General features: G+C 49.3%; 1 protein-coding gene across 1 annotated transcript in view; it reads right to left on the bottom strand.

The window, feature by feature from the left end:
* Positions 1-435: 435 nt before the first annotated feature.
* Positions 436-15,849, bottom strand: part of LOC139266043 (leucine-rich repeat-containing protein 34-like) — a 100,237-nt gene continuing 84,823 nt past the window's right edge. The window contains exon 10 of the mRNA XM_070883845.1: positions 436-1,561. Within this exon, the coding sequence (XP_070739946.1) occupies positions 1,271-1,561 (291 nt within the window). The 3' untranslated portion in view covers positions 436-1,270. The remainder of the gene's footprint in view (positions 1,562-15,849) is intronic.

The following is a 15,849-nucleotide window of genomic DNA, read 5'->3' as shown; positions in this document are numbered from 1 at the left end:
GTTTCCAGGGACGGGAGGCTGGGTAACCGGAACTGTTTCCAGGGACGGGAGGGTCGGTAACCGGAACTGTTTCCAGGGACAGGAGGGTGGGTAACCGGAACTGTTTCCAGGGGTGGGAGGGTGGGTAACTGGAACTGTTTCCAGGGATGGGAGGCTGGGTAACCGGAACTGTTTCCAGGGATGGGAGGCTGGGTAACTGGAACTGTTTCCAGGGACGGGAGGCTGGGTAACCAGAACTGTTTCCAGGGACGGGAGGGTGAGTAACTGGAACTGTTTCCAGGGACAGGAGGGTGGGTAACTGGAACTGTTTCCAGGGGTGGGAGGGTGGGTAACTGGAACTGTTTCCAGGGACAGGAGGATGGGTAACCAGAACTGTTTCCAGGGACGGGAGGGTGAGTAACTGGAACTGTTTCCAGGGACAGGAGGGTGGGTAACTGGAACTGTTTCCAGGGGTGGGAGGGTGAGTAACTGGAACTGTTTCCAGGGACAGGAGGGTGGGTAACCGGAACTGTTTCCAGGGGTGGGAGGGTGGGTAACTGGAACTGTTTCCAGGGGTGGGAGGGTGAGTAACTGGAACTGTTTCCAGGGACAGGAGGGTGGGTAACCGGAACTGTTTCCAGGGGTGGGAGGGTGGGTAACCGGAACTGTTTCCAGGGGTGGGAGGGTGGGTAACTGGAACTGTTTCCAGGGACAGGAGGGTGGGTAACTGGAACTGTTTCCAGGGACGGGAGGCTGGGTAACTGGAACTGTTTCCAGGGACGGGAGGCTGGGTAACCGGAACTGTTTCCAGGGACGGGAGGCTGGGTAACTGGAACTGTTTCCAGGGGTGGGAGGGTGGGTAACCGGAGGTCACAGATTTAAAATAATTGGCAAAAGAAGCAAACGGGATACGAGATTTTTTTTTTTTACACAGCGCGTTGTTGTGATCAGGAACGCACTGCCTGAAAGGCTGAAGGAAGCAGATTCAATATTAATTTTCAAATGAAATTGGATTATGTACTTAAAATGGAAACATTTTCAGAGCTATGGGGAGTAAGATGGGGTGCAGGATTGTTTGGAGAGCTCTGTGGGGAGTAAGATGGGGTGTAGAACGGTTTGGAGGGCTCTGTGGGGAGTAAGATGGGGTGCAGGATTGTTTGGAGAGCTCTGTGGGGAGTAAGATGGGGTGCAGGATTGTTTGGAGAGCTCTGTGGGGAGTAAGATGGGGTGTAGAACGGTTTGGAGGGCTCTGTGGGGAGTAAGATGGGGTGTAGAACGGTTTGGAGAGCTGTTATAAAGAGCCAGCAGAGTCGCGATTGGACGATAGGCCTCCTTCTGTGCTGGAAGTATCTATGGACTCTTCTATGTCTATCTGGCTTATGGAAGTGTGAGGTTCCTTCAGCAGAAATGCACCGGCGTTACAAGCTTCTTCATCCTGCTCCCCATACACGGGAGTCCAATAATAATGCATCTGCAGCCCATGAGCAAGCTCAGCCAGATAGACTCTCCCGTTGATCCAGTACGGGCTGATGTCCGTGCGCTGTGGCTTCAAACGCCCAACTTTTAACAGATTCGCAAAATCCTGGAATAGAAAGTGAGAAGGTCTGTGGAATCAGCTGTTGCTCCCAAACCAAACCCTCACAAACATCCGATTTGGTTGAAGATACAAATTTTAATTAAACTTCCTACACAACAACAACATCATGGGGATAGAAAACCCTTCTTGCCCCTTTACAGTTTCATTAATAGAACTGGATGCTCTTAACCCTCAATAAGAGGGTTCAGGCGAGAGAAAATTTAAAAAGTCAAAGAGAAAGGACAGGGTAGTGATAGGGGTAATGATAACCAGTTTGTGACAGGAAGGGACAGAGCATACAAACATGAGAGTGTACCAGCAAATAGAGTCAGAGTAGGGAAAAATGATAAAAAGACAAAATTAAAGGTCCTTTATCTGAATGCATGCAGCATTCATAACAAGATAGATGAGTTGACGGCACAAATTGAAATAAATGGGTATGATCTGATAGGCATTACAGAGACATGGTTGCAAGGTGACCAAGGCTGGGAACTGAATATTCAGGGGTATCTGTCATTTCAGAAGGATAGGCAGAAAGGAAAAGGAGGTGGGATAGCTCTGTTAATAAAGGATGAGATCAGTGCAATAGTGAGAAATCATATTGGCTCAGAAGATCAAGATACAGAATCAGTTTGGGTGGAGATAAGAAATAATAAGGTAGGAAGTCACTGGTGGGTGTAGTCTACAGGCCTCCAAAAAGTAGCCACACTGTAGGACTATGTTTCTATCAAGGGGTATGGCGAGAAAGCAGGAAGGGGGTACTGAAGTTTCATGTTCACCCAAGGCAAAGAACAAAAAGGGCCACTGTACAGCAAAATTCTAAAAGGACAAAGGGTGTTAATAAAACAAGCCTGAAGGCTTTGTGTCTTAATGCAAGGAGTATCCGCAATAAGGTGGATGAATTAATTGTGCAAATAGATGTTAACAAATATGATGTGATTGGGATTACGGAGACGTGGCTCCAGGATGATCAGGGCTGGGAACTCAACATTCAGGGGTATTCAACATTCAGGAAGGATAGAATAAAAGGAAAAGGAGGTGGGGTAGCATTGCTGGTTAAAGAGGAGATTAATGCAATAGTTAGGAAAGACATTAGCTTGGATGATGTGGAATCTATATGGGTAGAGCTGCAGAACACCAAAGGGCAAAAAACGTTAGTAGGAGTTGTGTACAGACCTCCAAACAGTAATAGGGATGTTGGGGAGGGCATCAAACAGGAAATTAGGGGTGCATGCAATAAAGGTGTAGCAGTTATAATGGGTGACTTTAATATGCACATAGATTGGGCTAGCCAAACTGGAAGCAATACGGTGGAGGAGGATTTCCTGGAGTGCATAAGGGATGGTTTTCTAGACCAATATGTTGAGGAACCAACTAGGGGGGAGGCCATCTTAGACTGGGTGTTGTGTAATGAGAGAGGATTAATTAGCAATCTCATTGTGCGAGGCCCCTTGGGGAAGAGTGACCATAATATGGTGGAATTCTGCATTAGGATGGAGAATGAAACAGTAATTTCAGAGACCATGGTCCAGAACTTAAAGAAGGGTAACTTTGAAGGTATGAGGCGTGAATTGGCTAGGATAGATTGGCGAATGATACTTAGGGGGTTGACTGTGGATGGGCAATGGCAGACATTTAGAGACCGCATGGATGAAGTACAACAATTGTACATTCCTGTCTGGCGTAAAAATAAAAAGGGGAAGGTGGCTCAACCGTGGCTATCTAGGGAAATCAGGGATAGTATTAAAGCCAAGGAAGTGGCATACAAATTGGCCAGAAATAGCAGCGAACCTGGGGACTGGGAGAAATTTAGAACTCAGCAGAGGAGGACAAAGGGTTTGATTAGGACAGGGAAAATGGAGTACGAGAAGAAGCTTGCAGGGAACATTAAGGCGGATTGCAAAAGTTTCTATAGGTATGTAAAGAGAAAAAGGTTGGTGAAGACAAACGTAGGTCCCCTGCAGTCAGAATCAGGGGAAGTCATAACGGGGAACAAAGAAATGGCGGATCAATTGAACAAGTACTTTGGTTCGGTATTCACTAAGGAGGATACAAACAACCTTCCGGATATAAAAGGGGTCAGAGGGTCTAGTAAGGAAGAGGAACTGAGGGAAATCTTTATTAGTCGGGAAATTGTGTTGGGGAAATTGATGGGATTGAAGGCAGATAAATCCCCAGGGCCTGATGGCCTGCATCCTAGAGTACTTAAGGAGGTGGCCTTGGAAATAGCGGATGCATTGACAGTCATTTTCCAACATTCCATTGACTCTGGATCAGTTCCTATGGAGTGGAGGGTAGCCAATGTAACCCCACTTTTTAAAAAAGGAGGGAGAGAGAAAACAGGGAATTATAGACCGGTCAGCCTGACCTCAGTAGTGGGTAAAATGATGGAATCAATTATTAAGGATGTCATAGCAGTGCATCTGGAAAATGGTGACATGATAGGTCGAAGTCAGCATGGATTTGTGAAAGGGAAATCATGCTTGACAAATCTTCTGGAATTTTTTGAGGATGTTTCCAGTAAAGTGGACAAAGGAGAACCAGTTGATGTGGTATATTTGGACTTTCAGAAGGCTTTCGACAAGGTCCCACACAAGAGATTAATGTGCAAAGTTAAAGCACATGGGATTGGGGGTAGTGTGCTGACGTGGATTGAGAACTGGTTGTCAGACAGGAAGCAAAGAGTAGGAGTAAACGGGTACTTTTCAGAATGGCAGGCAGTGACTAGTGGAGTGCCGCAAGGTTCTGTGCTGGGGCCCCAGCTGTTTACATTGTACATTAATGATTTAGACGAGGGGATTAAATGCAGTATCTCCAAATTTGCGGATGATACTAAGTTGGGTGGCAGTGTGAGCTGCGAGGAGGATGCTATTAGGCTGCAGAGTGACTTGGATAGGTTAGGTGAGTGGGCAAATGCATGGCAGATGAAGTATAATGTGGATAAATGTGAGGTTATCCACTTTGGTGGTAAAAACAGAGAGACAGACTATTATCTGAATGGTGACAGATTAGGAAAAGGGAAGGTGCAACGAGACCTGGGTGTCATGGTACATCAGTCATTGAAGGTTGGCATGCAGGTACAGCAGGCGGTTAAGAAAGCAAATGGCATGTTGGCCTTCATAGCGAGGGGATTTGAATACAGGGGCAGGGAGGTGTTGCTACAGTTGTACAGGGCCTTGGTGAGGCCACACCTGGAGTATTGTGTACAGTTTTGGTCTCCTAACTTGAGGAAGGACATTCTTGCTATTGAGGGAGTGCAGCGAAGGTTCACCAGACTGATTCCCGGGATGGCGGGACTGACCTATCAAGAAAGATTGGATCAATTGGGCTTGTATTCACTGGAGTTCAGAAGAATGAGAGGGGACCTCATAGAAACGTTTAAAATTCTGACGGGTTTAGACAGGTTAGATGCAGAAAGAATGTTCCCAATGTTGGGGAAGTCCAGAACCAGGGGTCACAGTCTGAGGATAAGGGGTAAGCCATTTAGGACCGAGATGAGGAGAAACTTCTTCACCCAGAGAGTGGTGAACCTGTGGAATTCTCTACCACAGAAAGTAGTTGAGGCCAATTCACTAAATATATTCAAAAGGGAGTTAGATGAAGTCCTTACTACTCGGGGGATCAAGGGTTATGGCGAGAAAGCAGGAAGGGGGTACTGAAGTTTCATGTTCAGCCATGAACTCATTGAATGGCGGTGCAGGCTAGAAGGGCTGAATGGCCTGCTCCTGCACCTATTTTCTATGTTTCTATGAACTCATTGAATGGCGGTGCAGGCTAGAAGGGCTGAATGGCCTGCTCCTGCACCTATTTTCTATGTTTCTATTTATTTTCTATGTTTCTAGGACAGAGTATAAATCAAGAAAGAATGGAGGTTTGAAAGAAAGGAATGGCAATAATCATGGGCAATTTTAATCTTCATATTGAATGGACAAATCAAATTGGCAAAGGTAGCCTTGAAGACGAGTTCATAGAGTGTATTTGGGATGGTTTCTTGGAACAATACGTTGTGGAACCAACCAGGGAGTAGACTATTTTAGATCTGGTACAATGTAATGAGACAGGATTAATTAATGATCTCATCATAAAGGATCCTCTAGAGAAGAGTGATCATAGCATGATAGAATTTCAAATTCAGTTTGAGGGTGAGGAACTTGGATCTGAAACTAGTGTCCTGAACTTAAATAAAGGCAATTACAAAGGTAAAAAGAGAGTTGGCTAAAGTGGATTGGGAAAATAGATTAAAGGGTAAGACGGTAGATGAGCAGTGGCAACATTTAAGAAGATATTTCATTACTCTTAGCAAAGATATAAGAACATAAGAACCTCAACTCCACTATCCTGCACTATCCCCATATCCCTTGATTCCTATAATATCCAAAAGTCTATCGATCTCTGTCTTGAATAAATTCAAAGACTGAGCCTCCACAGCCCTCCGGAGCAGAGAATTCCAACGATTCACCACCCTCTGAGTAAAGAAGTTTCTCCTCATCTCAGTCCTAATTGGCCAACACCTTATTCTGAGGCTGTGATCCCTGGTTCCAGACTCCTCAGCCAGAGGAAACATCCTCCCTGCATCTACCCTGTCGAGCCCTGTAAGAATTATGTATGTTTCAATGAGATCACCTCTCATTCTTCTAAACTCTAGTGAATATTGGCCTAGTCTACTCAATCTCTCCTCATAGGACCATCTCTCCCATCCCAGGAATCAGTCTGGTGAACCTTCATTGCACACCTTCAATGGCAAGTATATCCTTCCTTAGGTAAGGAGACCAAAACTGTACACAATACTCCAGGTGTGGTCTCACCAGGGCTCTATATAATTGTTGTAAGACATCTTTACTCTTGTACTCAAATCCTCTTGTAATAAAACATACCATTTGCATTCTTAATTGCTTGCTATACCTGCATGTTAACTTTCAGTGATTCATGTACAAGGTCATCCAGGTCCCTCTGAACGCCAACATTTCCCAATCTCGCACCATTTAAATAATACTCTGCTTTTCTATTTTTCCTACCAAAGTGGAGAACTTCACATTTCTCCACATTATATTCCATTTGCTATGTTCTTGCCCACTCACTTAGCCTGTCTATATCCTCTAGAATTCTCTTTGCATCCTCCTCACAACTTACATTCCCACCTAGCTTTGTATTATCAGCAAACTTGGATATATTACATTTGGTCCCCTCGTCCAAATCATTGATATAGATTGTGAATAGCTGGGGCCCAAGCCCGATCCTTGCAGCACCCCACTAGTTACAGCCTGCCAACCATAAAATTATCCGTTTATTCCTACCCTCTGTTTTCTGTCCGTTAACCAATCCTCAATCCATGCTCGTATATTACCCTCAATCCCATGAGCCCTAATTTTGTTCAATATCCTCTTGTGTGACACCTTATCGAATAAGGACATAAGAAACATAAGAAATAGGAGCAGGAGTCGGCCATTTGGCCCCTAGAGCTTGCTCCGCCATTCAATGAGATCATTGCTGAGCTGACTGGAGTTTCAGAATGCCTTGATGACCCTGAGATGCAGAGCACCCACAGTGCTTGGTCTGTCCTCCAGGCCACCATTACCAGTTCCTGTGAAGAGACGCTCGGTCACTCAACCAGTAAACACCAGGACTGGTTTGATGAGAATGACCAGGAGATCCAAGAGCTAAACTAAGCATTTCTGAACCTAAAACAACCCAACTTGGGAGCAGCAAAGCAGCTTTACAGACGACTTAAGGCCGAGGTTCAACAAAAAAACCCGTGACCTAAAAAATAGATGATGGGTGGAGAAATCACCGGAGATTCAGCAGCTGGCCAACAGCCATGATGTGCGAGGATTCTTCACCGCAGTCAAGGCCACCTACGGCCCAAGGCCCCACCTCACTGCTAACCAAGAACGGGGAGACACTCATCAAGGACACCGAGGCAGTCAGGAGCACTTCAAAGATCTCCTTCACTGAGACTCTGTCTTTGACTCGAGTGTCCTCGACTCCATCCCGCAGCATGCTACCCGCCACCATCTCAGCAAAACCCCAGCCCTGCACGAGATAGAAAAGGCCATCCGCCAGCTCAAGTACAAGACAATGGGAGCGGATGGAATCCCCGCTGAGGCACTGAAGGATGGCGGAGAGGCACTATTGGCTCGAATGCACAACCTCGTCTCTCTCATCTGGAAGGAGGAGAGCATGACGGGAGATCTCAGAGATGCAATAATCGTGACCATTTTTTAAAAAGGGGACAAGTCCGACTGCGGCAACAAAAGAGGAATCGCCCTGTTATCAGTCATTGGGAACGTCGTCGCTAGAATCCTCCTCAACCATCTTCTCCCTGTGGCTGAGGAGCTCCTCCCGGAGTCACAGTGCGGATTCCGTCCACTACAGGGTACAACAGACATGATTTTTACGGCGCGACAACGGCAAGAGAAATGTAGGGAACAGCACAAAGCCTTGTACATGTCCTTCTTTGACCTTACAAAGGCCTTTGACACTATTAACCGCGAGAGACTATGGAGCGTCCTCCTCCGCTTCAAGGTTTGGCGCCATCCTCCGCCTGCTCCATAACAACATGCAAGCCGTGATCCTGACCAACGGATCCACCACAGACCCAATCCACGTACGGACCGGGGTCAAGCAGGGTTGCGTCATCGCGCCAACCCTCTTCTCAATCTGCCTCGCTGCCATGCTCCACCTCACACTCAACAAGCTCCCCGCTGGAGTGGAACTAAACTACAGAACCAGTGGGAACCTGTTCAACCTTCGTCGTCTCCAGGCAAGATCCAAGACTGTCGTCGAGCTACAGTACGCGGACGACGCTTGCGTCTGCGCACATTCAGAGACTGAACTCCAAGCCGTAGTCAACATCTTTACTGAGGCATACGAAAGCATTGGCCTTACACTAAACATCCGTAAGTCAAAGGTCTTCCACCAACCTGACCCCACCACACAGCACTGCCCCCCAGTCATCAAGTTCCACGGCGTGGTCCTGGACAACGTGGAGCACTTTCCATACCTCGGGAGCCTATTATCAGCAAGGGCACACATCGACGACGAGATTCAACACTGCCTCCAGTGCACCAGCACAGCCTTTGGCCGCCTGAGAAGAGAGTGTTCGAAGATCAGGCCCTCAAATCTGGCACCAAGCTCATGGACTACAGGGCTGTGGTGATACCCACCCTCCTGTATGGCTCAGAGACGTGGCCCATATACAGTAGACACCTCAAATCATTGGAGAAATACCACCAACGATGTTTGCGCAAGATTCTGCAAATCCCCTGGGAGGACAGACGCACCAACGTTAGCGTCCTTGATCAGGCCAACATCCCCAGCATCAAAGCACTGACTACACTCGACCAGCTCTGTTGGGTGGGCCACATTGTTCGCATGCCTGACACAAGACTCCCAAAGCAAGCACTCTACTCGGAACTCCGACATGGCAAGCGAGCCCCACGTGGGCAGAGGAAACGTTTAAAGGACACCCTCATAGCCTCCTTGATAAAATGTAACATCCCCACCGACTCCTGGCAGTCCCTGGCCAAAGATCACCCTAAGTGGAGGAAGAGCACCCGGGAGGACATTGAGCACCTCGAGTCTCATCACCAAGAGTATGCAGAAAACAAGTGCAGGCAGCAGGAGCGTGCGGCAAATCAGACTCCTCACCCACCCCACCTGTGACAGAGACTGTAATTCCCGTATTGGACTGTAGTCACCTGAGAACTCACTTTTAGAGTGGAAGCAAGTCTTCCTCAATTTCGAGGGACTGGCGATGATGATGAGGTAGGCAAATGGAATGTTGACCTTTATTGCAAGGAGGATGGAGTATAAAAGTAGGGCAGTCTTGCTACAACTGTACAGGGCGTTGGTGAGACCACACCTGGAGTACGGCATACAGTTTTAGTCTCTTTATTTAAGGTGGGATATACGTGCATTGTAGGCAGTTCAGAGAAGGTTCACTCGGTTGATTCTGGAGATGAAGGGTTTGACTTATGAAGAAAGGTTGGGCCGATACTCATTGGAGGAAGAATGAGAGGTGATCTTATTGAAACATATAAGATACTGAGGGGGCTCGACAAGGTAGATGCAGAGAGGATGTTTCCACTCGTGGGGGAATCTAGAACCAGGGGGCATAGTTTCATAGGACAGAGATGAGGAATTTCTTCTCTTGGAGGGTCGTGAATCTTTGGAATTCTCTGCCCCAGAGAGCTGTGGAGGCTGGGTCATTGAATATATTTAAGGTGGAGAGAGACAGATTTTTGAGCGATAAGAGAGTCAAGGGTTATGGGGAGCGGGCAGGAAAGTGGAGCCGAGTCCATGATCAGATCAGCCATGATCGTATTGAATGGTGGAGCAGGCTCGAGGGGTCAAATGGCCGACTCCTGCTCCTATTTCTTACATTCTTATGTTCTTATGTACTTGAAGTGCTTTCGAATTCATGCCCATGCCCTTCTGTTTCTGTGTTATAATTTCGATGGAATCTAAATGTTTCTGAGCTTCACCCATTGTCTGCTCAGCTCGGTGCCCCTCGTTCCCCAAAAACACAGCGGGAAAAACTCTTCAGCTTTTCTACGCACTGAGAATGTGTGGGGAATGGAGTCCTCTGCCCACATTGTGAGTGAGGGGCGGGAGTCACACATGGTTGGGTGGACCGTGGGCTCCTGTCAAGGTCCTTACCATCACCAGCCCTCACAGCCTCATAAGGCAGAGCTGACAGACATCATCATCACTGGCAGTCCCTCAGAATCGAGGAAGTCTTGCTTCCACTCTTGAGTCCTTAGGTGGCTGAACAGTCCAATATGAGAACCACAATCCCTGTCACAGGTGGGACAGATAGTCGTTGAGGGTAAGGGAGGGTGGGACAGATTTGCCGCATGCTCTTTCCGCTGCCTGCGCTTGATTTCTGCATGCTCTCGGCGATGAGACTCGAGGTGCTCAGTGCCCTCCTGGATGCACTTCCTCCACTTAGGGCGCTCTTTGGCCAGGGATTCCCAGGTGTCAGTGAGGATGTTGCATTTTATCAGGGAGGCTTTGAGGGTGTCCTTGTAATGTTTCCTCTGCTCACCTTTGGTTCATTTGCCGTGAAGGAGTTCCGAGTAGAGCACTTGCTTTGGGAGTCTCGTGTCTGGCATGTGAACAATGTGGCCTGCCCAGCGAAGCTGATCAAGTGTGGTCAGTGCTTCAGTGCTGGGATGTTGGCCTGGTCGAGGACGCTAACATTGGTGCGTCTGTCCTCCCAGGGGATTTGTAGGATCTTGCGGAGACATCGTTGGTGGTATTTCTCCAGCGACTTGAGGTGTCCACTATCATGCATTTCACCATCTTGCAATGACTATAAGTATGTAACTGTAACTCATGCATACTGTACCTGTACCCTTGTAATGCATACTCTGACCACAGGGAGTGAGCTCCTCACCTGGGCTTCCAGGTATAAAAGGGGAGGTCCCACCCAGGATCAAGACTCTTCAGTCCTGGAAATAAAGTGAAGGTCACAGAGTGACCGTGTCTGATATATCCATGCCTCGTGTGAGTTTGGAACAAGGTGCAGAGACATTACATCTGGTGACGAGAATCGGGAATCACCGAACCACGAGGATGGCCACCGGCAGCACAGAGGAATGTTACTGTGTGGGTGAGGACTGGGACGACTTTGTGGAAAGACTCCAGCAGAGCTTTGTCACAAAGAACTGGCTGGAAGAGGCAGCGGCTGACAAGCGGAGGGCACATCTACTGACCAGCTGTGGTCCACAGACCTATGCACTGATGGAAGACCTGCTCGCACCCCAAAAGCCAGCGGACAAGTCCTTCGAAGAGCTCAGCCAGCTGATCAGTGAGCATCTCAAGCCGGCAAGTAGCATACACATGGCCCGGCACCGGTTCTACTCTCATCGGCATCGAGGGGGGGGGGGTCAAAACATCTCGGACTTCGTGGCAGAACTGCGGCGTCTGGCCAGTCTCTGTAAGTTCTCCGATGCCTGTAGGGGGGGGAGATGTTAAGGGACTTTTTCATCGAGGGCATTAATCATGCCGTCATTTTCAGGAAGCTCATAAAGACTAAGGATTTGACTTTAGAAAGGGGAGTGTTGATAGCTCAGACCTTCATGGCAGGGGAAGAGGAGACCAAGTTAATTTACGCACACAGCCCTGGTTTCAATGTTGATGAACCAGGGAGTTAATGTTGTAAAAAGGACACAGAACCCCCACAGGCAGGCAAGGGCAATTCGACACCGTCCAGGCAGGCAGGCAAGGGCAATTCGACACCGTCCAGGCAGGCAGGCAAGGGCAATTTGACATCATCCACGCAGCCAGGGCGGGCCAGCAACAGGGACAATGGAAAGGGGATCGGCAATTCACGCCATCACGAGGAACAATGCATCCTGTGATGGGACAATTAACATCCCCCATCAGAGTGATTAGAAACAGCCAAACGGGCCATCAGAGAGGAATGCCTGGGAATAGTCCTTTTGTTAACAGCAATCTCAGCTCATGTTGGAAATGTGGGAGCAGACACACTGCAAAAATCTGCAGGTTCCAACTTTACACCTGTAGGATTTGTAATGTCAAGGGACACCTGGCCAGGATGAGCAAAAAGGCAGTAGCGAGGCTAGTCTGCGAGACAGACGAACCAGATGAGGGGTCTGAAATGCAGGATGAGGCCTGAGGAACAACCATGGAGGCTGATGTTCAGAGAGTTCATGTGGACGACGCCCTCAGCTCATACACCAAAACGCCACCCCTGATGATGAAAGTCTTACTGAATGGCATTCCACTACACATGGAGCTGGATACTGGAGCTAGCCAGTCCCTCATGAGCGCCCAACAATTTGAGAGACTATGGCCACACAGAGCTAGCAGGCCCAAATTGGAACGCATTGAGACGCAGCTACGTATGTGCACCAAAGAGATCATCCCAGTACTGGACAGTGCAAACTTGGTGGTAACGCATAATGGATCACAGAGCCGGCTGCCACTCTGGATTGTTCCGGGAAATGGCCCCACGCTCTTGGGGAGGAGTTGGCTAGCTGAGATGAATTCGAAATGGGGGGATGTGCACGCCATTTCATCCGTGGAGCCAAGTTCACGCTCACAGGTATTGCAAAAATTCGAGTCACTCTTTCAATCCGGTGTCGGAATGTTCAAGGGCACCAAAGTAGTGATACACATCACTCCGGACGCCAGACCAGTGCACCACAAAGCCAGAGCGGTGCCGTACGTGATGCGTGAGAAAATTGAAAGTGAACTGGACAGGCTGCTCAGAGAGGGCATAATTTCGCCGTTGAATTCAGCGACTGGGCAAGTCCCATTGTTCCCATCCTCAAAGCAGATGGCTCGGTTAGGATTTGTGGCGACTACAAAGCCACCATCAACCGAGTGTCGCTGCAAGACCAATACCCGCTTCCGAGAGCGGAGGACCTTTTTGCCATGCTGGTAGGTGGTAAGCTGTTTATGACGCTGGACCTCACTTCGGCCTACATGACTCAGGAACTGGCTGAAGAATCCAAGTTTCTGACCACCATCACGACACAAAGGATTATTTGTTTACAATAGGTGCCCGTTTGGCATTCGTTCGACAGCGGCTATCTTTCAGCGAAACATGGAAAGCTTGCTCAAGTCCATCCCTGGAACGATCGTGTTCCAAGACGACATCCTTATAACGGGTCGAGATACTGAGGAACACCTCCGCAACCTGGAGGAGGTGCTACGCCGACTGGACCGGGTAGGCCTGCGGCTGAAAAAGGCCAAGTGTGTGTTTTTGGCCCCAGAGGTCGAGTTCCTGGGCAGGAGGGTTGCCGCAGACGGGATCCGGCCCACTGGATCAAAAACTGAGGCGATTCACCGGGCGCCCAGGCCCGGCAACACGTCGGAGTTGCGATCATTCCTGGGACTCTTGAACTATTTTGGGAACTTCCTGCCGAACTTAAGCACATTGTTGGAGCCGTTACATATGCTCCTCCGTAAAGGTTGTGAATGGTTTTGGGGGGATTATCAAGAACGGGCTTTCAATAAGGTGAGGAACCTGCTGTGTTCCAACAAACTGTTGACTTTGTATGACCCCTGTAAAAAAACTGGTTTTAACATGCGATGCGTCATCCTACGGGGTTGGGTGTGTTTTGCAGCAGGGTAATGATGACGGCCGACTCCAACCGATGGCTTACGCCTCCAGGTCGCTCTCCCAGGCAGAGCGTGGATATGGCATGGTCGAGAAGGAGGCACTCGCGTGTGTGTACGGTGTGAAAAAGATGCACCAGTACCTTTTCGGTAGACGGTTCGAGCTAGAGACGGACCACAAGCCATTAACATCCCTGTTGTCCGACAGCAAGGCTGTCAACGCTAATGTGTCAGCTCGCATACAGCGATGGGCCCTCACGCTGGCTGCGTATGACTACACCATACCGCACCGGCCAGGCACCGAAAATTGCGCTGACGCGCTCAGCAGGCTCCCACTGGCCATCACCGAGGGGGCGTCGGAGCAGAGTGCCAAGATGCTCATGGCCGTTGAGGCTTTTGACACTGTGGGCTCCCCCATCAAACTCTGGACCAACAGGGACCCCCTTCTATCCACGATAAAGAAATGTGTCCTGACTGGGGACTGGGCGCCCGCACACAGGGCGTGCCCCGAGGTAGTCAGGCCGTTTCAGAGACGGATGGATGAACTCTCCGTCCAAGCCGATGGCCTGTTATGGGGCAGCCGGGTAGTCATGCCCCAGAAAGGAAGGGCAGCGTTCATCAGGGAACCCCACAGCGAGCACCCTTGCATCGTGTTAATGAAGGCCATTGCCCGGTCACATGTATGGTGGCCGGGGATTGACTCAGACCTGGAACACTGGGTTCGCAGGTGCACGACGTGTGCCCAGCTGGGCAATGCCCCCAAGGAGGCCCCACTCAGCCCGTGGCCCTGGCCCACCAGACCATGGTCACGTATTCACGTGGACTATGCGGGCCCGTTCATGGGAAAAATGTTCCTGATCGTTGTCGATGCATACTCGAAGTGGATCGAGTGCATCATATTGAACTCGTGCACGACATCCATCACTGTGGAGAGTCTGCGTACGGTTTTCGCGACCCACGACTTGCCGGACATCCTGGTCAGCGATAATGGCCCGTGTTTTACCAGCCAGGAATTCCAGGAGTTTATGTTGGGCAATGGGATTAAGCACGTCCGGACAGCGGCATTCAAGCTGGCCTCCAATGGCCAGACGGAACGGGCGGTCCAAGTCATAAAGCAGGGCATGCTACGCATCCAAGGACCCTCCCTTCAGTTTCGCCTATCGCGCCTCCTGCTGGCCTACAGGTCCCGGCCACACTCACTCACGGGAGTCCCGCCAGCGGAACTCCTCATGAAACGCACGCTCAAGACACGGCTGTCCCTCATTCACCCAGCCCTGACAGACATTATTAAGGGCAAGCGCCAGTCCCAAACCGAGCTCCATGATCGAGGCTCAAGGGGGAGGTGTATAGAAATAGATGACCCGGTATTTGTTCTTAACCATGCTTTGGGACCCAAATGGCTTGAGGGCACAGTAATTGGCAAAGAAGGAAACAGGATCATGGTGGTCAGACTAAACAATGGGCAGATATGCCGCAAACACTTGGACCAAGTAAAGACAAGGTTCAGCATAGACACGGAGGAACCAGAAGAAGAGCATGATGAGATAGCACCCACACCACTGGCAGCGCACGAGCAAGAAAGATAGCCCTCAGCATGCAGTCCCTGCGGCCAGCCCGGAATCACCTCAAGTGACAGAGACGTGTGCTGAGGCTCAGCCACCAGAGTCACAACTGCAGCTCTCCACGAGAGAGCGTCGGCCACCCGATAGACTTAACCTCTGAAACTGAAAGACCTAAGGGGGGAGGTGATGTCATGTATTTCACCATCTTGCAATGACTATAAGTATGTAACTGTAACTCATGCATACTGTACCTGTACCCTTGTAATGCACACCCTGACCACAGGGAGTGAGCTCCTCACCTGGGCTTCCAGGTATAAAAGGGGAGGTCCCACCCAGGATCAGCACTCTTCAGTCCTGGAAATAAAGTGAAGGTCACAGAGTGACCGTGTCTGATATATCCATGGCTTGTGTGAGTTTGTAACAAGGTGCAGAGACATTACATTCACTGTACATGACAGACACCCCTGGACCGAAGTCAATTTCAGCTCAGTTTGTCACAAGACCCAAAGTATTTGACGCTTTTCCCTATCGCTTGTCTCAGTTGAGATGAAGGTTGGACCTTTCAAAAGGATTCACCCGACTCCTGGCCGGTGCGCGTTCAAATAAGGCCTTTTAAAAGGTGTAAAAGGTGAAATTCCCAGG

The sequence above is a fragment of the Pristiophorus japonicus genome, chromosome 6 (genome assembly GCF_044704955.1).
Source record: "Pristiophorus japonicus isolate sPriJap1 chromosome 6, sPriJap1.hap1, whole genome shotgun sequence".
In the NCBI taxonomy this organism is placed as follows: domain Eukaryota; kingdom Metazoa; phylum Chordata; class Chondrichthyes; family Pristiophoridae; genus Pristiophorus; species Pristiophorus japonicus.
Note: the sequence above shows the minus strand (reverse complement) of the source record. Positions and strands in the feature narration are given on the sequence as shown.